This window comes from Astyanax mexicanus, chromosome 4, assembly GCF_023375975.1.
Source record: "Astyanax mexicanus isolate ESR-SI-001 chromosome 4, AstMex3_surface, whole genome shotgun sequence".
In the NCBI taxonomy this organism is placed as follows: domain Eukaryota; kingdom Metazoa; phylum Chordata; class Actinopteri; order Characiformes; family Acestrorhamphidae; genus Astyanax; species Astyanax mexicanus.
Window position 1 is genome coordinate 45889928 of NC_064411.1, and position 21974 is coordinate 45911901.

At 36.9% G+C, this 21974-nt stretch overlaps 1 protein-coding gene across 2 annotated transcripts; it reads left to right on the top strand.

Annotated features, from left to right (window-relative positions):
* Positions 1-1805: 1805 nt before the first annotated feature.
* On the top strand, positions 1806-21497 carry rnf126 (ring finger protein 126). 2 transcript variants are annotated; one of them, XM_007258427.4, is made up of 9 exons: positions 1806-1959; positions 8404-8462; positions 9894-9954; positions 10158-10393; positions 13444-13512; positions 13632-13701; positions 14155-14248; positions 16464-16579; positions 19261-21497. In XM_007258427.4, exons 1-9 carry the CDS (start codon positions 1885-1887, stop codon positions 19411-19413), a joined length of 933 nt encoding a protein of 310 aa, XP_007258489.1. In that variant the 5' UTR covers positions 1806-1884; the 3' UTR covers positions 19414-21497. The 2 variants fall into 2 exon arrangements, with proteins under 2 accessions (XP_007258489.1, XP_049334781.1); XM_049478824.1 differs by lacking the exon at positions 1806-1959 and adding an exon at positions 5166-5306.
* Positions 21498-21974: the final 477 nt, after the last annotated feature.

A 21974-nucleotide genomic window follows, 5' to 3' on the forward strand; every position in this document is an offset into this window, starting at 1 on the left:
TGGAATCCTGGTACAGAATTATTAGTCCTTGTAAATCAGACCTAATTATATACACATTAGATAAAACTGGTGTTGAATTTGATGGCATTATCTATAGGTTTAACAGTAGCGATATATTTAGATAAAGGCGTAGCATGATTTTCAACTACAAAAGTTGTAATATAAATAAAAATTGGGATAGGTTTACAATGTAAATTAAATCACAATGAAAATATGGGTAGTGTAACTGTGTAAACAGTTAACATTTGATGGAACATTTGATTTTCATTGATTCATTCAGTAATATTAACCCCTTAAAATTTTACATTTGCATCCACAGTGGAAATTACAATTATAATTATTATATATGTATTGTACACATGTTCTGTTTCCGTTATAAGACTTGTGCCAACAAAATAGGACGTTGGTGCTCCTGGAGCAGCTGGAGTTTGCATTCTATATTTGGGTGATAACACAAATGCCTGGCACGTTTCTTTGAGAGATAAGCTTCAGTGGCTGCATAAGAGCTTCCACCCCTAAGTCCACACAGCATGCAAATTACTTCAGTGCTCCCCATTACATGACAGTATATAAACTGTTTTTATTTAGTTAAATGTATTGGAATTGTATTGGTATATGCAATACTGACTCTGTATTTACTTGGTATATGACAAATACTACTGATGCTTCCAAGATGTGCAGTATTGCACACAACTGCTGTCGACAAACTTTAAGCTACAGTAGTGACAATATGCAAAGTTTGCACTGACAGTAGAAGAGACCTGACCTCTGTATGAGCAGGACTTCACTTACTCTTGTTGCGAGTGGTGTGCATTAAAAATTATAAGAAGATATCGTTCAGGGAGTGAAAAAAAAAAGGACAATGTTGAGAGGAACAGATAATATCAATTTTTCCTAATGCTAAACAACTGAATAATGATAATCTATTCTTTACTATTACTATTAGAACATCATATACATCAATTCATTATCTTTTCTCAAGGACAATAATTATGTTTCTGCTACAAACGACTTTAATTTAAAGCCCATAATTAGCTGCAGATTAAAAATAAAAAATCATTTGTTGCAGCTGACAGTCAATATTAAATGGCACTAACAAAAAGAGCTAACATTTGTTTTTGTTCTGCTTCAGGAGTTGTAATAGAAGTTATGACCAGGTTGGACCAGTTGACTATTTTGTTGAGTAACTAGTCAAAATGACTATATGTGGAGTTACTAGTAAACTAGTTGGCTATTTTTTTAATAACTAGCCGACTAGTAAAAATGTATAATTGTTGTGTTAACTAGTCGACCAGTAAACAATACTAGTTGTGGAGTAACTAATCAACCAGTCGAACTACTTTGTCACAAAAAAAAGTTGTGGTGTTATGACTAGTAAAAATGTTTAGATATTCAATGGCAACAAACGCTAGTTTTGGGGCCTACTGTAAATTTTGGCCTTGGACCCCAACAGAATCTCTCCCTCTCACTCTCTTTCTCTCTTTTCATCTCTCTCTTTCTCTCTTTTTTTCAATTCAAAGAAGCTTTATTGGCATGACCATAGTAAATTACGGTGCTGCCAAAGCATTAATTTAAAAAAATCAAAAATCAAAAACAACAACTGATCAGTAAAAATCATACATAAACAGTTCAGGTGGGATATTTGTGTAGATTATATTGAAGCTATATAAACTATATGAATATCTCTGTATTATAAATATCTCTATTTCTCTCTCTCTCTCTCTTTCTATGTCACTCTCTCTCTTTCTCTCCCTCACTCCCCCTCTCCCCCTCCCCCCTCCCCTCCCTGCTTCGCGCTGCTCGCTCCGTCCTGCCTCTTTATGTCCCTGCCTGAGCGCCGTTCGGCCGCCGTGTCTCGCTTTGAGTCCCGCAGTGAATCAGAAGATGGCGGAAGCTCCCCTACGGACCTGCCGGTTTTTCTGTCACCGATGTTCAGAGGAGATCAGCCCCCGGCTGCCGGTATGTTGCGGGTGTGAGCCGGGGGGATTGGGCTGCGGGGTCGCGGGGGTTTGTCACGAAAACGGGGCTTTCTGAGTGAGAGTCGGGGGGTTCGGTCTTCAGCAGCTGCTGAACAGCTAGCTAGCGTTAGCTGGGTTAGCTAGGCTAGCTTAGCTGCTAGCTGGCTAGTTAGCATTAGCATACTAGCTTCGTCGTTAGGAGTAGCTTTGGCGTTTAGTGGGCGGTTAGCTAACGTTAGCTTTCTAATTAGCTCGCTAGCTTACTAGCTTTGGTTAGCTATCAAGCTGTCTAGTGTATAGTAGCTGGAGTGGCTGGGGTGGCTAACTGGATGCTAGTGGGCTGTGTTTTAGGTTTTGATGCTTTTAGCTTGTTTGTTAGCTTGTTAGCTGTTTTTGGCGTCTTTTGAAGGACTATTAGCCAATTAAAACGCAGCCTGGCTGTATATGTGGTGCTGTATTGAGTTAGCTTCAAAGCTAACCAACTGAATTTGCGTCTATTTTAGGCTACTTTTAGTTAGCGGCTAGCTAACGCTAGATGTCAAGCTAAGCCTGCTTGGTGTTGCCTTGGCAGACAGTGCCAGCTCTTGGCATGTGGAGTGAAACTGAGCTTATATGCAGTATGCTGTGGCTGGTTGAATGCCTAGTTTGTAAATTGAAACAATTAATTTGTTATAAATCACGTTATGTGATAACAGAGAGTCCAGTGTTTGCTTATGATAACTGAGCTAGCTATTAAGCTACCTACCAGGTAGGCGTGTGTTTAACTGTCATTTTCAGTCCTTTAATTAGCTTGGTTCACTAACGTCAGTTGTTTGAGACCTTGCAGTAGTTAACCTAGCTAGATAACTAATGTCATTATTTTAACGTTAAACCTTAAGATATGATTGGTCTACGTTGTTAGGTTACTGTATTTAAGGCTGCAACTAATGATTATTTTGGTAGTCGACTAATCGGACGATTATTTCTGAATTAGTCAACGGTTATTTCTGCCATGCTATTCCTAGCTGGCTGTCTCTTCGCATCAAAACGATAGAAACATCTGAGCTTACATAACGTTACACTATGCTGTGGTTGGCTGAATGTCTAGTTATAACTGTATTTAGGCCGGCAGTTGGTAACTATCCTAACTAACCTAGATACCTTATTTCACTATATTAACGTTACACCTTAAAAAATTATTGGTCTACGTTGCTAGGTTACTGTATTTAAGGCTAACAACAAATCTATCGATTTTTTCCCGATTAGTCAACGGTTATTTCTGCCATGCCCCTCTTAGCGCTGGCTTTCTCTTCGCTTCAAAACGATAGAAACATCTGAGTTTATATACAGTATGCTGTGGTTGGTCGAATGTCTGGATTGTAAATTAAAACAATTAGCTAGAAATAGTTAGCATAACATAAGAGTACAGAGAGTCCTGCTTGTGTTTGGTTACATTTACTTGGCTAGCCAGCTATTAAACTATCAGCCAGGCATGAGGTTAACTGTCATTTTCACTTTTAAACAATGTTGCTGTATTAACCTTAAACCTTGTTTAAAATAGGTTGGCTATGTGACCAACCTACATAGCACGGTTATTGTATTAAAGGCTGTAACTAATGATTATTTTGTTAGTCAATTAATTTGTCTAATTTTTTCCGATTAGTTGATTAGACACCGGTTCTTTTAGCAGTGGTTCTTCTCTGCTTCCTATGGGTACGGCTCCTGTTCCTAGTTGACTTTCTCTTTCTTTCAAAACGTTTAGATATTAAGTCAAGAATTACTCCAGTATTATAAATTAGGTCTCTTCTACTTGTTGGCATTATAAATTACTGTAAACATACCTAAAAAGACCATTAGCTATGTTGGTAGTAGACATGTGCCAGAGCTATGTGAACTGCTTTAATGGGCTCTAAGCCTCTGGGGCATGGGTTCAGTGGCAGCTGCCATCATAGTCTTAGCTAACTGTGAGCCAGAAAGTTTGCAAGTTGTCACCTTTGGCTGTAGTGCTTGAACTCTCTTGATAATATTTAGGTATGTCAGTGTCAGCAACTGTGGTGGACAGAGTACCCAAACTATGTAACTAGCTAAATGAATTAAAGTAGAGATCCCAGTGAAAGATTACTCCAGTAATGTACATAAGGTCTGATCTTGGATCGACTATAAAGTCTTGTAAATATATCTTAACTCAACCATTAGCTATTTTACTGACTTGCCAAACCATGTACATGGGTTACTGTAGACTTACCCAAGGTAAGTAATATAATACAGGAAATTGACAAATCCTGCACCTAACAGCTGGGGTTATGCATAGGGCTCAGCCAGGATCTACTACTCACTCAACTAACAACAATAGCAAAACCACCACAATCTGATACTGGCTCGACAAGAATCCAGAAGCACAGCCTAACACTATGTTCATGGTCCATTGCCTCAACTGCCAAGTAACAGTAAAATATTACTCCAGTACAAGTAGAAGTCCTCATTCAAATTTACTTAAGTTTAGGAAGTAACAGTGCCATGGTTTATTATGGTTCTAAATATACTGTGTTCTACCTATGTATTCCATATGCATTCTATCGTGACTATAGACATTGATGCTGTTGCACTGAGGGTGAACCATAAGCTTGCATTTGGATAGGCATCAAAACAAGTACCAAAACAACTTGTACACTGTAGCTTATTTGGTGTGCTTGCTTTGTTCTTCTTTTGTTTATGTATGTTACATTTCATGCAGATGTAAACCAAAAGGAGCGCCCTTTACTTGAATATATTTTGCATAATGTAAAAAGTAAATTTGAAAATAGGCCAAATTTGGAATCCTTCAGTAAATTAAGTTTGTTTCTCTCCACCCCTGGCTGTCATTCTTGACAATAAATAATTTTCTTCATAGGTAGACTTCTCTGATGATCTCTGAGCCTTTGAAGCTTGGGCTAAGTAGCAACTGCCATCATAACTGTGAGCCGGAAAGTTCACCTTTGACTGTAGAGCTTCAGCTCTCATAACATTTACCGCTAGCAGTGTCAGCAAGACCGTGTCTTTGTAATATTAATGATCCAAGAGGCAAGTGGTGCTAAGCACAGAGTGCCTGACAGGTTCATGATGATCATATTTGTTAGGGAGTACGTCTGTTACACAGTTTTTTTTCCTCCTTGTATAAAGCATGATGAATGGTGTAACAAAGGTTCTTTTGGTGCTTCCCTTTAGCATCCTTTTCAGATGCTTTTTTGCCTCTCATTGTACACAGACTCTAGAATGAACTCACACCATGTAGACATAGCATGTGGGCTGCTGTCAAAGCCCTATAGAGCCGCTGCAGGTACTGATGCTTCCATACCATGGTGGGCTGTGCTGTGGGTTTGCTGTACCAAGGTGATATGGATAACAACATTTACATTACGTTTACATTAAAGGCATTTAGCAGACACTCTTATCCAGAGCAATCTACAAAAGTGCTTTACGGTTTAATTAGTTACTTTGCCATTCAGTTAGCTTATACCCAGGATTAATATACCAACCCACAGTAAACCAAAATAATAGAAACATCTGAGAAACATCACATGTCTTGAATAATATACAGTTGTGGTCAAAAGTTTACATACACTTGTAAAAAAACATAATGTTATGGCTGTCTTGAGTTTTCAATAAGTTCTACAACTCTTATTTTTCTGTGATAGAGTGATCGGAACACATACATGTTTGTCACAAAAAACAGTCATAAAATTTGGTTCTTTCATAAATTTATTATGGGTCTGCTGAAAATGTCACCAAATCTGCTGGGTCAAAAATATACATACAGCAACATTAGTATTTGGTTACATGTCCCTTGGCCATTTTCACGGCAACTAGGCGCTTTTGGTAGCCATCCACAAGCTCCTGGCAAGCTTCAGGTCGAATGTTTGACCACTCTTCTTGACAGAATTGGTGCAGTTCAGCTAAATGTGATGGTTTTCTTGCATGAACCCGTTTCTTTAGCACTGTCCACATGTTCTCAATGGGGTTTAAGTCAGGACTTTGGGAAGGCCATTCTAAAACCTTAATTCTAGCCTGGTTTAGCCATTCCTTTACCACTTTTGATGTGTGTTTTGGGTCATTGTCTTGTTGGAACACCCAACTGCGCCCAAGACCCAACCTTCGGGCTGATGGTTTTAAGTTTTCCTGCAGAATTTGGAGGTAATCCTCCTTCTTCATTATCCCATTTACTTTCTGCAAAGAACCAGTTCCACTGGCAGCAAAACATCCCCAGAGCATAATACTACCACCACCATGCTTGACAGTAGGCATGGTGTTCCTGGGATTAAAGGCCTCACCTTTTCTCCTCCAAACATATTGCTGGGTGTTGTGGCCAAACAGCTCAATTTTTGTTTCGTCTGACCAGAGAACTTTCCTCCAGAAGGTTTTATCTTTGTCCATGTGATCAGCAGCAAACTTCAGCCGAGTCTTAAGGTGCCTTTTCTGGAGCAAGGGCTTCTTTCTTGCACGGCAGCCTCTCAGTCCATGGCGATGTAAAACACGCTTGACTGTGGAGACTGACACCTGTGTTCCATCAGCTTCCAAATCCTTGCAGACCTGCTTCTTGGTGATTCTTGGTTGACTCTTGACCATCCTGACCAATCTCCTCTCGGCAGCATGTGATAGCTTGCGTTTTCTTCCTGATCGTGGCAGTGACACAACTGTTCCATGCACTTTATACTTGCGTATAATTGTCTGCACAGTTGCTCTTGGGACCTGTAGCTGCTTTGAAATGGCTCCAAGTGACTTCCCTGACTTGTTCAAGTCAATAATTCGCTTTTTCAGATCCACACTGAGTTCCTTTGACTTTCCCATTGTAGCTTTTGTAGCTGAGTCTAATCACTGGGTCAAATGAGCCCTATTTAAATGGGCTCATGAGAAGTCAACAGCTGTAGTCAATCAGAATCACTTACAAGAAGTGAAGAGGCCATGACATGAAGCTAATTTGATTGACACAACTCGCTACATCACCAAAATTGACAAATTTTGTTGCTGTATGTATATTTTTGACCCAGCAGATTTGGTGACATTTTCAGCAGACCCATAATAAATTTATGAAAGAACCAAATTTTATGACTGTTTTTTGTGACAAACATGTATGTGTTCCGATCACTCTATCACAGAAAAATAAGAGTTGTAGAACTTATTGAAAACTCAAGACAGCCATAACATTATGTTTTTTTACAAGTGTATGTAAACTTTTGACCACAACTGTACCTAAATAGCAATAAGATACTGGTTATCAGTGTCAGGCCAAAAAAGGATAAATTCAATGTGATTTTGTTATAAATGGCAACTTGTAAACAAAGAATAGCTTGTAGCACTGCAGTGTGTAAAATGCAGTAAGTTGGTTTTATCATAACATCATTAATCTGTTGATAATTGCATATGATGAAGTTAAAGGAGGGGAGGAGTTAATAGTATTTAAACAGATTAAACTGATGTTAAAGTCTAAAATTGAAATATATTAAGAAAATATTCACGTTTTACTGTATTTTTTAGAGATGGTATCTCAAGCAATGTGTATTACTTGATATTGGACTAATAGCTGATAACAGCTGATAACCAGGCCGTTATTGTAAATAAGAACGTGTTCTTAATGACTAGCCTGGTGAAATAAAAAAATAAAGAAATAAATAAATGCTGGATTGGATTGTGAAAGTGCTATTGTGCAATTTTTACCCCTTATTTTTATGGGACAAACTCAAACTCTGTTAGCCCCATCCATATAGAGCAGAACAGTTGTAGTAGAGTAGACCAGCTGTGAAATAGCCAGTCTGTGGGGTTTTACATGGGATTCTGATAGCTTTATTATGGTCTTTTTATAAAGGGACACTTAACAGTATTGTAAAGGTCAAGCAGTCCATCACGTTTATCTTATTATTAAGAATATATACACTGATGTGTCTCATCATGTGATTGGACAGCACCTTATATTGTCTCTGTTCATTTTTGGCACATCCTCTGGTTTATATAGGCTAAAGAACACTACACTAATTGTGGGATATACATTGTGTGTCTGTTTGCATTGGCTTTTCTAGTCATTACCACCCACTGCACTGTCCACTGTGGGTGGTAACTTCTTTTTCTATGAAGTATACCTGATACATTAGGGACTGTGCGGATTGAGAATTAACATTAAGAAATGTTAAATGCCCTTACAACTTAGTACCGGTAAATGGAATGTCCCATCCATCTGACTCCCATATTTAGTCCTCACCATCCACGTTTAGGCTTCCAATAATTAATGTTGTCTTTACGCCATAAACACTGTCTGGTGTCAGATAGCACTAGATGCATACTGCAATCTCCATGTTTTGGTGCAATATACACATATGTCGTCATGTATTTTCTATCCATGAATCTGAAACAAGAATTCAGTATTTTTGTGTGACAGAATTTGCTAATTTGCTCATTTGTTAAGTTATCAAGCTTGTATTTTTCCCCCCTTTTTCAGGATTACACCTGCCCAAGGTGTGAGTCTGGCTTTATTGAAGAGTTGCCAGAGGAAAGAAGGTATGTCCTCCTTTTTAAAAAAGCAGTTTATAGAGTTTGCCAGGCCTCTAAAAAGAAGAGAAGCCTACCATTTTCCTAACAGGATGCACATGGTTCAGCTGATATTCAAACTTTAGGCCCAGCTGTTGTACAAATCTCTACACAATTGAGCATTGCTTTATCGTGGCCTGTTATCAGGGCCAGTAAAACCTTTGAAGATGCAACACTGTTTATTTGGACAGCTGTAATTATTCTGACTCTGAAAGAGTTATAGGATCAATAAATAATAAACAAGCAAACCTGTACATTAAGTTCCACTGCAGCACGCACTGTACTGTAATTTAGGTTGCTACTGACTGTTCTGACAAACCAAGCTGGTGCTACATTGTCTCTCAGGAGCTGGACCTGTTTCACTGAAATATTAGAACACAGATTTACCAGATTTTCACTGCAGAAAAAGAGTTTGGCAAGAAACATCTCAAATGACATGACTTTCAATGAGCCCAGATGCAGTTGGGAAATTCTAGGGTAACATTGTTAACAAACACAGGACCTGGACTGTAACCAAACACAAATTTCTGTTTATAGACTGAAGTTAGTCATACACTGTTGTAAACAACATTAATTCTCTGTCTAAGGAAACATTTAGTATTAGGTTTAAGAGATGTTTAAGTGGTTTATTTACAGAGACGAGAATGGTAAGAGTCTATTCCCAGTGTTTTTAGCAGTGTTAGCCAAAAATCTCCCATTCTGAACTATATATTTAAACTAAAGATGTGTCTGATATGTCTTGACTGATCAGCTGCGTCTGCAACTATATAATTTATCATTTTAAAAATGTGATATTTTACAATAAAGACATACTCATGATGTTAGTAATGCACTAACATGTTTTTAGAACTGGAGTTAAATAAATGTAATTGTAGTAGATATGTAGGTAATTATATACTGCACAGCCCTGTTTGAATCTCAAAATGTCTGCATTTACAAGAAATACTTTTTTTTAACCAAGAGTTGTTTTTATTGGCCTGTATTTGTAATTGAGTTAGTACAGTGTTTTGGATGTAGACTTTTCACAAAAAATAAGTTAGGACAGCCTAATGTTAATGTAAAGCAGCCAATATGACTTATGACTGTTTTTAAAAATTGTGCCTTTTTGTATATGATTTATATATTAAGGTTACAATATTATACATTAATTCTAATGTCTGAATGTTTGTTTAGTTTACTCTTTAAAAGATTCTAATTGCATTACAATGCTATTAAATTATCACACCATTTGGTGTTAAAATGAAAAAAAAAATTGTTTATTGCAGTTCTTTTTTTTATTGTGAAAATATTAGATATTTCCCCCCCTTTTCTCCTTTGAATGCTTTTCAGCATAAGAGAAGGGTAAAAGTTGTATCATCTCCTGAGTTGTATTAGCACTGACATAGTTGTTTTTGCCTACAGTGCAGAGAATGGGTCCACATCTACGCCCTCCACCAGTGATCAGAACCGTCCCCCGTTTGAGGTGAATTATTGCTACTAATTAGTGGGCTTTACGTTTATGTTTTGCTTGTTAGCTACGTAAGCCTTGTAGTCTGTAGCTACAGTGTGTTTCTGTAAATCTGATTTTCTGTTAATCTGATCTTTAGTTGTTTTGCAGGGAAAATGTATGTTAAAAAAAGCAATACACGTGCTCTCTAATCACCAGTCTCTTTTCTGCTTTTTCAGAATGTGGACCAGACTCTTTTTACCTTCCCCCATGGCTACGGACAGTTTGCTCTGGGAATCTTCGGTGAGGGCTTTGACCTGCGAGGAGGGTTGCCCACGGAGGATAACCGTGATGCAGAGAACCGCAGGGAGCGAGAGATGGCCTCCCGCCAGCGCTACGGAGCCAGACAGCCACGGGGACGCCACGTCCCCCGGAGACAAGGGACGCGGCATGAAGGGGTGCCAACTTTAGAGGGGTGAGGACACAGACTGATTAAGATTCACTTTACTGGCCAAAACACTTCAGTGCTGTCATTTCTAAAACTTTTCTTTCTTCCTTTCTTTATCTTTTTTTTTTTTTTTTTTTTTTTTTTTTTTATAAACATCACTTGAAGACGAAAGTGGCATTTGCCTTGTGAGAATGGTTCAATAGAAATGACCTAAAGTTACTTTTTCCTGATTTGATTTCATTACAATCAAATATTTAAATATTTAATTTTTTCATATGTATATACTGCATATATAATTTAATTAAGGAAAATTGGTATTCATGTTGGGATTGTGACTAAAACTCAACTACATATAGTAAAGAAAATAAAAGAAATAACCACAGTAAGGTCAAAGAATACAGTGGCATGCAATAGTTTGGACACCTGTGTTTGAAATTTCTGATGCTGTGTGTGGATTAATTGGTGAGTATCTCCGAAAAATAAAAATATAAAGATGAAAAGTATTTTTAACATGTAGGCAAGATTAGTATTTTTTTGTACTTGTGTAAAAAAATGTTTACTTGTGCAAACATTTGGGCACCTTTGGGGATGTGAGTTTTGGGCTATAGTTTTTTTGCACTTGAATGAATCAGTTAACTTCCTGAAGAGTTTGGTTGTTAAGGTAAAAAGGTGGGAAGTATAAAGGTACCAAAAACGATATGAGAATTTTTTTGCTAATTTTTATTGGGAGCAAGAAAGTAAATACAGGAAGAGGATCCTTTGTTCTGGACAGGTGCAGATTTCTCTGCAGTTTTAACATGGTAGACAATAGGTCAACAGTAGAGTTGGCTTTTGTTCAAAGTTTTATTAATTGTCTAAGAAATATACCAGGTTAAATCTTATGCAATTTGTGACATAAGTACATAAATAAATATAAATAAAGATGAAGGAGGATGGCTTCTATAGCAGGAAAAGTATCCTATGCACATTTAAATTTCGAAATGAACTTTCATAGCTTTTGCAGTTTTCTTGTTTAAACATCATTTGAAATCCTAGAGTAGTGCTGGGCGATAAAACAATATCGATAGTTATCGAGGAAATTATATATCGCGATGAATGTGATAAGCCGGACGATAGGATTCGATAAACTTTTTTTTCTATTTCCCGTTTAAGTAGCGCTGTGAACAGGCGCAGCACGCGATCAGGCAGCGCGCTGAACTGCATGCTCAGCCAAGTACCACTCACCCCCTTCCCCTTCTTGCCTGGATTCAGGGAGGGGAATAATCCCTTGATAAATATAATTTTATAAAAAATCCAAGTGCTATTACAATTTAATTTAAACAGACAAATAATGTAAAGGGTCTGAAATTTTTTAGTTTATATATTTGTCCCCTTGTACTTGTTTTAAGGGCCAAACATGTGGGGGGGTTCCGGACCTGTGTGGATGTAATAATGACTTTTTAAAATTAATTTAAAAGCTGTCTGTCCACAGGGCTCTGAGCCTGCTAGGTGATTTTGGCCATAACTCCCTTATCCTGTCACTGAGTAAAAAGCAACCTTTAAGTGTAACAAAGTGATTTGATTTATATCGTGATACATATCGATATCGGCTGATATGAACAACTATATTGTGATAAGATTTTTTTCCATATCGCCCAGCCCTATCCTAGAGTAGTAGAAGAATTTTTACAAGGAACAGTAGTTGACCAAAGAAACTGAACCAGTCTTAAAATTGTGATATAAAACCAGGTGATAATATGTTTCCATCAAGCCAGTGAAGGTCACAAGGCCATTAACCTCGTGATGACTCCTGTCACTAGTCATGCCCCCAACACCGTGATGTTAAAGAGTAGCACATGCCTCCTCCGATACATGTGACAAGCCTTTTTCTGGCCACCATTCCAGCTCCAATACAACAGCTATTACACTAGGAGTCATGTAGGGGGAAAAGAGTGACATCTACCCAGCCAGAGAGAGCATGGCAATTTGTGCGCTCAGACTCTGCCTGCTGATGCAAGCAGCATGAACCAGGTTTTGAACCCCTGATCCTCAGATCACAGTGACAGTGTCTTAGTCCACTGGACCATTTGCAGCCAATATCCAATTCTTTTTTTTCCAATTTATTACAGTTTGAAAAGTTTTATAGTAAAAAGATTGAAAGAATAACATAATTTTTGATGTGTGCCCCCAAACGTTTGTGTGCATCATGCAACAGGATTTAGAACCAGACAGACAGCATCAAATGCTAAGCCAGCACTATTTACCATGCTGCTGAATGTTTGCTTTCATTGGGGACTCACTGTTCTGCTAAGACATAGTAAATGCTCAAGTTGTGCTGGAAAAGACATAAAATAATAAATATGTTGCTTTGAATAGACACACAGAAAAATGACCAGGTCTGGAAGAAGTCAGGTTTAACGAGACTCATGAGATGTCTTATTATAGGAAGCACTGTGTTCACCATAATGTTAAATTATAATCATTTTAGGTGTAGTCATTGTGGAGAACATATTTGGATCATTGTAAGTAGGGGTGGGCGATATGGCCCTAAAATAATATCACGATATTTCATGACAAAAAAATGCACTACTGCAACAAAACAAAACTTACATTTTATTATTGTATACAATATGATATGGCACAACTCTAACTGAGATATAAAAAAAAATAAAAGAATTTTATTAGATTTGTAACAGAAGTCATTGATCCAGAATGTCATGATACAAATAATAATAATGCATTCCAAATATCTCCATATATCCATGATTAAAGTAAAATTAATGATACTGGAGTCTCTAGTAGATATTTAATAGGAAATGAGAAATGTGTGATTTTTTTCTTTCGCTGAAAAACAGCAAAAAAGTAGTACCCTGTTGTAATAATTTGGGGTGAGTGTTATGGCACGTTATTTCAGGGTATAATATCGTTCACGATATTCAAAAATGTTGGCGATATTATTGCGTGCGATACGATATGGCACACCCCTAATTGTAAGTATTAAATACATGTTTATGGAGAACCTGCTTCAGTCCGATCCTTTGTATTGCCTGCGTTGCATCAAATCCTGTCTAAAATGTCAAATGTTTTGTGTTTAATAGAATAATTCAGCAGTTAGTAAACGGAATCATCGCTCCAACAGCAATGCCAAACATGGGCATGGGACCATGGTATGTCCCTGTGGGGTTCAATTCTTTTTAAAACCTAAATAACGTTACATACAGAACCTTCTTTAAAATTATAAAACTAGTATACTAATTTGATTGAATGTAATCTGACTTATTTATAGGGGAATGCTACATTCAAATCCAATGGACTATGCATGGGGTGCCAATGGATTAGATGCCATTATAACACAGGTATGTAACCTTTATAAAGATATGCATTGGCTTATTTACTTAAGAATAAAAGTGCTTCAAATTATTTGAGAAATGTCAGTCAATTTAAGGATTCATCCCCCCCAAAAAACATTTTAAGGCATTTTTATTAGTGTTTTTTGTTACATTTAAGTTTTGATGAACTTTAGCTCTGAATTTAACGCTGATATTTTAGACTTGATTATACATGTTTCTTTCTCTTCCTTTGGGAGTTTTTGCCTCTGAGGGAGTTTTCTTTTTTCTTGCCTCTGTTGCTCACTGGGGGTTTTGTGTTGTATGTTAAATGCGATCACATTTCAGTATAGCTGCTTTGCGATGTCACTTTTAAAACCGCTATAAATACATTTGATACAAGTTTATTCGTAATCCTATAATACAGAATGTTGACTAGTGAACATATTTCTTGCTCACTCTTTGTCTTTCTTTTTCTTGCAGTTATTAAATCAGTTTGAAAATACGGGTCCACCTCCTGCAGACAGAGAGAAAATTAAAAGCCTCCCAACAGTTCAGATCACAGAGGAGCACGTGGGTGAGTTACACACCAAAAGACTCTATTTATGGCTATTGCCTTGTGCTGAACCCCATGGTTAACATTATCTAAATGAATAGCTAATTGGTGTAATTGTTTTCTGGACTGTTTTTTATGTCTGGATGGTGGTCTTCTGTTCTTCACCAAAATGAAAGCTTAGCCAGCGTGGTGATTGGCTGCAGTGGTGTAACGCTATGTGAACTGTGAACACAATGCAAGCTGGTTTGGCCAGTTACCATAGCAGGCTTCAAGAGCACATTTACATTGCGTTTGCCAGACCTAAGTGTTCAATATGTGTGTAAATCATTAAAGGCTGGTTCATACCTACTTCAGACACGCCATAGGAAATGCAGCCAAAGTGATGTAATTCTGAATTAATAAGTGGACATGGAGGCCACAGTTGCACAGCATTTATTTAGACACAATAGGAAGGCAGTTGGTAATACAGTAAATGATTCCCTTGGCAAGTACTAGTGCATCTCAAAAAAATTAAGTATCATAAAGTTACTTTCAGTTATACAGTTTAAAATGTGAAACTCTTATTTTTAAATCTATTTTATATAGATGTACTACACACAGAGTGATCTATTTTAAGCGTTTATTTATTTTATTATTGATGATTATGACTTACAGCCAATGAAAACTCAACTTTTTGGCAGTGTGCCAAGTCCTGCTGGAAATTCTGCATCTTGTCAGCAGAGGGAGGCATGAACTGCTGTAATATTTTCCGGGAACAAATGGAAACCTTTTTTTTATTGTCTGTAAGCCATAATCCTCAACAATAAAAGAAATAAACTCTTAAAATAGATCACTCTTTGTGTAATACATCTATATAATATTTTTCACAGTAAACTGAATTACTGAAATAAAGTAAACTTTTCAACTTTTCACTTTTTTTGAGATGCACTAGTACGTGTGATAAGAAAAAAAAATAGTTAATTTACATTTAACTAATAATGTGGAGGGAAAAAAATGAATGAGTTGGACAAATATGTCAAATAAGAGGTGTTGGCACAAGAACTGTGAGTATGTGAACAAAAGGTAATGTGGACAGTGGCAAATATTAGCAGGTATAAACCAGGCATATGGTAACGCAAGTTTATGTGTAAAGTACTATTCACACAGTGGTAATTCAAAGGTAAATCTCTGTATTCATAAGATATCTTGCTTTATAAGAGAACATGTACCTGCTTGATAATTAAAAAAATATCTGATTATTAGGACCAGAAACTCAAAAGTCTTCGTCCTGAAGTACACAGAATTTATAATAGGAGATTTTCCATTGAAAGGGAAATATAGTCATCTGTAAAGTTTTAGAGACTCAGACTTGAGTAAAAGTACATGCTCTATTAAAAAAGTGACTTGAGTAGAAGTTGAAGTGTTCTTTAAGCTCCACACTAAAGTAGAAATACTAAAATATTAAAAAAAAATTTGTATTGCTAATAATTTGTTGTAAAATGTGGTACTGAAGTACTGAAAGTAAAAGTACAGTATTGTGTTCCATAGTTTTTACAGAAAGAAGTGGAAAGCTCTGAGTGAAGGGCAGTAGCAGTGTGGTCTTCTTATAAGATCAGCACATAAAAAATGTATCAGGGTAAAATGAATAAACTAATTAAAAATATGTAGTGAAGTAAAAGTGGAAGTAGGAGAAAAAAATAATACACCAAAAAATACAGATGCAGCATTTTATTACTAATTTGTTACTATACGTTTTGGCTGGAAAACTAACCCCAGGTATTTTCATCTGTACATTTTGTGTGAAGTTTAATTCCACTTATGCCTTCTTTTTTAACAACAGCCATGTATCCAAATTCATTATATAATTTTGAGGCTTTGTGTTGTGGTGTTAATATTATACTAGACAGTGTTTTGTCTACATTTATTTAACATATCATTTATTATTATTTTTGGATGTTTTTTTTTTTTCTTACTTTTACAATTTACGTAGTGCACTACCTAGGGGCCAGGCTGCCATTTGAGAGCCATTGAATCTTTTCTTTGCTATGGGCTTTTCAATTAGCTTAGTCATGCCACATGACTTGGCTAATTAGCTTGTGTTTTGATCTGTTGATGCCGACTGCTGGATTAAATCAACCGTTATCATCTCTGACTGCAACAAACACCAAGGGCCAGATTTACAGACACAGATTAGGCCTAGCAATTAATTTCACTTTTTTTCTTTCCTCTTTCTTTTCCTTTTCCTGTGTGCATCCAGGTGCTGGTTTAGAATGTCCTGTGTGCAAAGAAGATTACAGCGCGGGGGAGAGCGTTAGGCAACTTCCATGCAATCACCTCTTTCACAATGATTGTATAGTGCCCTGGCTGGAACAGGTAACGCTGTGACCATCTGCTTGTCACTTTGCTATTAAAAATTTACATTTCCAGCATCTGGCTCATGCAGTGCTCTTGTCTAGAGTGCATTTTTATTTGAATCATGCAACACAGGGTTTTTGGGTTGTGTTGTATTCCTTTGATGGAGGTGATTCTAGAATTATAGCTTTAGGGGTGCTGAATAAGCCTTCTTTATATATTTTCTTTATATATTTTCTATTACTAAAGCTAAATCAGTTACTTTTGATGAAAAACAAAAACTAGTAGGAGTTTAGTAATTAGGATTATTGGGCATCATCTACCTCATCATATATTCCACTGTTCTACAACATTATTAGTTAGCTGATGCACATACATACATACAGACAGTACTAGTCTAGCACCTTAGCTTTAATGTTAATGCAGGGGCTAACCAGTGGCATCACAGCGTCTCTCACTACAGCTGATTGACAACTTGCAGCATGAGCTTGATGGTGTTTCTTTTATTTACTCCGTCTGCAACAAGAAGAACTCAAACACTGAGTCAACTGTGCAACTCTTAGTGCTGGGGCCATCATTCAGTTAAAAGAATCCTTCGTTAAATGTAATCTAATATGATTTTTTATTAATTGTGATATTGATTTGAAGTTATACAGCTCTGGAAAAAAAATAAGAGACCACTTAACAATAATGAATTTCTTTAATTTTACCATATTATAAACCTCTGGAATATAATATAATCATAGTCAAACCAAACTGAACTACTTGCAGCAGGAGTGGCATAAATTTACCCAAAAGCAGTGTGCAAGACTGGTGGAGGAGAACATGCCAAGATGCATGAAAACTGTGATTAAAAAACAGAGTTATTCTACCAAGTATTGATTTCTGAACTCTTAAAAAACTTTATGAATATGAACTTGCTTGTGTTTCTCATTTTCTGCAAATAAATTACATAAATTACTATTTCTATTTGGAATTTAGGAGAAATGTTGTCTGGAGTTTATAGTATAAAAGAACAATGTTCATTTTACTCAAACATATACCTATAAATTGCAAAATTAGAGAAACTGATTCAGAAACTGAAGTGGTCTCTACATTTGTTCCAGAGCTGTATCACCAAGCAAAATACTGAATTCTGTACTCCACTAGAGGGTAGTGAAGAACCTGTTACGATTTGTAAGCTAATAGATAAACTAACAAACAAGCAGTTCAAGTTCATTTTACGTTGATCTTGTATGGATTTGATGGAGTAAATAACATAAAATAACAAAACTTGAACTATTTAATGAATCAGAATCAGTATATTTGAGCTGTTTAACATTTCATAAACCCTATGTTTCAAGCTAAAATATGTAAGAGAATATGCTGCCTTGGCTATAAATATTAAACAGAATTTGCTTGTTAATCTTAAAGACTTTAGACTGACTTCTTTTGCTCCAAAAAGTCAGGTCACCTACTATTGAGTTGTAGTCTGGCACTGGTTCTGATAAACATTAATGGCAAGATGTCGAAAGGCATCGCTGTCTCTTGAGGAATCTGCCCAAAGTGTCTGGCATACAGTAGACTAGCTTTACAGCCCCAAAGCAACAGAAAAAAGCCTTTGTAAGTTAAAATATCAGCTTTAAAAGCACTCTGATGCTCCACTGACTTTTATTAGGGAGATTAGTGTCCCTGCTAGTGTTATTGCTAGATTGGTAAAATTGGTTAAAGCCAGCAGAACTTTGAACATATAACTATGTTTATGTAAAATCCTGTGATGCTCTAAGGCTACAATTGCATTACAAGCCACATTTCTCAAATCCAATTTTTTGCTCAGATCGGATTTGGTTATCTTGACGGTTCACATTCACAAATGTAAGTGATCTGTATCTGTGTGTAATGTAAATGAATTTGTCCCTGAAACGCCGCCTCACATGCGCACATTGGTGCATGTATAAACGTCACCTTCTTCACCAACAACAAAAAACGTGATGTTTGAGAGACGACTCGTAGCTTTATAATGGTAAATGGATGCGTTAGCAGCTCATATGTGGAGCATCTTTTGCTGGAGTTTAGAGCAAACAGCTGCTCTGAAGACATGCTTAGGTAGAGGAGGATAAAAAAAGGCCAGGCCGTTTGCTTTTGCTGTTTTTGCAGCTATAGCTGCACAGATGCACCAAGAGATGTGTGGGTACGAAAGAGAAGCATGTAGCGCATGCGTAAAAGCAAAAAGACACATGAATTCCAATTTGACTGTTCACATTTTTGTAGGATGTCCATGTATCAGAGATATATTTACAAAGTTTATATAAGATAAGTTTACAAAACCATGAAAAAATCAGATCTTAGCCGCATTGAGCAAAAAATCAGATTTGCGTCTGAGACTTCAGCCTGTAATGTGAACAAAGCCTGATAAAATTCAGCTTGTCCAGAAATGTGTGTCATTTCGTAGTGGCTCTAAATGTAAATTACACTTTCCAATTGTAGGGGGAGCCCAGGAGCTTCCGTAGATGATTAGTTGATTTAAAGTAGATTTTTTTTTAACATGTGCTTTTATTTTATTTTTTTTAAAGATGTGTATAGAAATATTCAAATGTGGAAATGTTTATCTGTCAAATTGGAAGCATGTAATCATCCTCCAGATGCTTACATTTTATCAGCACAGTTAATTATGTTAATGCATCTTGTCAATTGACTATGTCTTTTTTCCTGTGTTTCTTCAGCATGACACCTGTCCAGTATGCCGGAAGAGCCTGAGCGGGCAGAACACAGCCACAGATCCTCCAGGCTTATCAGGAATGAACTTCTCTCCTTCCTCATCATCGTCTTCCTCCTCCAATTCCCCCAGCAACGAGAATGCTGCCAACAACTCATAAAAACACAAATCCCTCAGTCCCGAACACACAACACATACACACAACCACCTACCTACCTATATATAAATATATGAATACACACACACAATCAGATACACACGCAACCCCTCAAACACATTACCTTCATCTCAGTCTGACAGTGCTAGCGTGGCCAAACAGCATCATTCAGAACCTAGTAAAGCTGGGGAGTCTTCTAGAACGTTCTAGAGAGCCAGCTCGGACTCAGTTCTACAGTAACTGGAATAGAAACACGGCGGGGGTCCGAGCTGAAGCCTACGGTCGTCCAGAGTGCACCCTTTAAGGCCAGCACCACACCAGCGCCCTCTGGTGGCAAGCCAGAGCCGCCCCATCATTATCTTCATGATCATCCTCTGACTCACTGGGATGAGCGCCCCGCCAAAGGATACTTTGATAACCAACCAGAGGAGGAAGAAACAAAACAAACAAACAAAAAAAAAAACACAAACCACTTTCAATTGCATACTTTCACCAATACTTTGCTTTTTTATCATTGAACTGGAGAATGATCATTCCTCATGGTTTGTGTTGTTTTTAATTTTTTCTTTTTTAAGCAGTGGTGGGCAGAAACTGCCCAAATGTGGTGGTGATTTTAAGTGAAAAAGAAAAAAGTGTGGATTTAAAAAAAAAAAAAATTAAGATGGAGAAATTTAGAAGCTCTGATGTTCTGACAGAATTCTTCCAGAGCTAGAGTCTCACATGCTTTCTCTCATCCTTTCTTTCTCTCATTTGTTTCATCTCTCTTTCTTGCTCTTACTCTGGAGAAAGTATAAACTCTGAACGTTAACAGAGCTCCTCCAGAGCTATAGTCTCTCGCGCTTGCTCTCTTTCTTTTGCTTTCTTTTTGGCTCTCGCTCTGGAGAAAGTTATAAATTCTGAACGTTAACAGAGCTAGAGTTCCAGAGTTAGAATCTCTTGTGCTTTCTTATTTCTTTTTTGTCCCTCTCTTTCTCGCTCGCTACCTTGCTCTCGCTCAGGACAAAGTAAGAAGTCTTAGATGTTCACAAAAATGCCCATAGCAAGAGTCGCTTGCACTTTCTCTCCTTCTCAAGCTTTATCTCACTTTCTCTCTTGCTCTTTTCACTCTCGCTCTTTTTTTTTTTATCTCATTCAGGAGAAAGTACAAAATGTTAGATGTTCACAAAAATGCTTTTGGAGCTCTCAAGCTTGAGAAAGTTAGAAGTTTAGATTTTTCTCTCCAATTTGATCTTTCTTTCTTTCTTGAGAAAGTTAGAAGTGCTGAATGTTAATTAAACACTTACAGGTCAAGGATTTTGCACTTTCTCTCGCACATGCTTTCTCCTGCTCTCGCTCTTGCTTTCTTTCTTCCTTTTTCTCACACAGTTGACACACATGCACACCAGCCAATAGCCAGCCAATAACCGACTGGATTTAAATGGCATTTTAATGGAGACTCTTGTACATCGGAAAAATGGGACACACATTCAGTTAGAAGTGTTTTTCTTACATTTGTTTTTTTAAATATTAGCTGGATTAATTTTTTATCCATATATCGGTGGCTTAAAGATGTTCTGTATGTGAAAACGTATATAGTTATATTTATTAAGAAGAAAAAAAAGAAGAAAACAAGAACTAGATCAGAAAAAGCCACATGATATGAACATCTCACAACAGGGAAACAAAGCTGAGTGTTGCTTTCCTCTCTGTATAAAGTATTTATTTGCACATGATTCTGTTTTTTCCTTACAATTAGATCAATGAGATCAATTAGAAGGTTGATGCCACAACAAGAGTGGAATTTTGTGGCAGGGCAAGCTGTTTTATTTTTATTTTTTGCAGTTTTTTATAGTAAACATCTTATTCAACATTTTTAGTTCAGTTCAGACCCACATGGCCTGGTGAAATATACGGTATTTTCCCTCTTTCTTAAATAGGAGTCACAGTTACAGTAATTTATTTTTTATTTGAACTTTTGGTTTTAGCCATTTACCATCCTCCCCAGCACATTCAGTGACTCTCAGTTCCATAAACCTCTTTTTTTTTTAACTTATTCTAAGTTAAAGGATTTGTTTTTGTAAATCATAATAAAGTGAAAGAAGAATGTATTGATTGCTTCTGATTATGAAATATATTGGGAAAGGCCATTTTTTGTGTTCATAGTATCACAGATCAACGCACCGAGTTCATCGCTAAAACCTTCAAACGTCATGTAGCTCTAGAACAGTGCGTTTAGAACTTAATAGAGTGGTTTTCCTTGGCCAAGCAGCTTTATCCAATCCGTGAATCACTTAAAGCAAAGCAACGATTCAAAGGCATGGGGTAAAGTCCACCATCACTGAACTCTAGAGCAGTGAAGACATGTTCTCTGGAGTTTGGCGGTTGCCAGGAGAATGGTGCTTTTCTGATTGCAGTTCAAGGATTTGAGGAGATTTTATTGTCATTTCACATCACGTGTGGTACATGAGGTGGGATGACATTGTATTCCCACGGTTCAGTTTACACCCGAAGAGCAATTTAAACTAGATAAACATAAAGAATAAATAAAATAGAGTAAAAATACAATGATAAAATGGATATACAAA

Coding starts and splice junctions, on each gene's coding strand:
- rnf126 (XM_049478824.1), top strand. CDS start 5,190: ATGAACTCACACCATGTAGACATAGCATGTGGGCTGCTGTCAAAGCCC. Junction 13,513..13,631: donor AACATGGGCATGGGACCATG/GTATGTCCCTGT, acceptor ACTTATTTATAG/GGGAATGCTACATTCAAATC. Junction 16,580..19,260: donor TAGTGCCCTGGCTGGAACAG/GTAACGCTGTGA, acceptor GTGTTTCTTCAG/CATGACACCTGTCCAGTATG.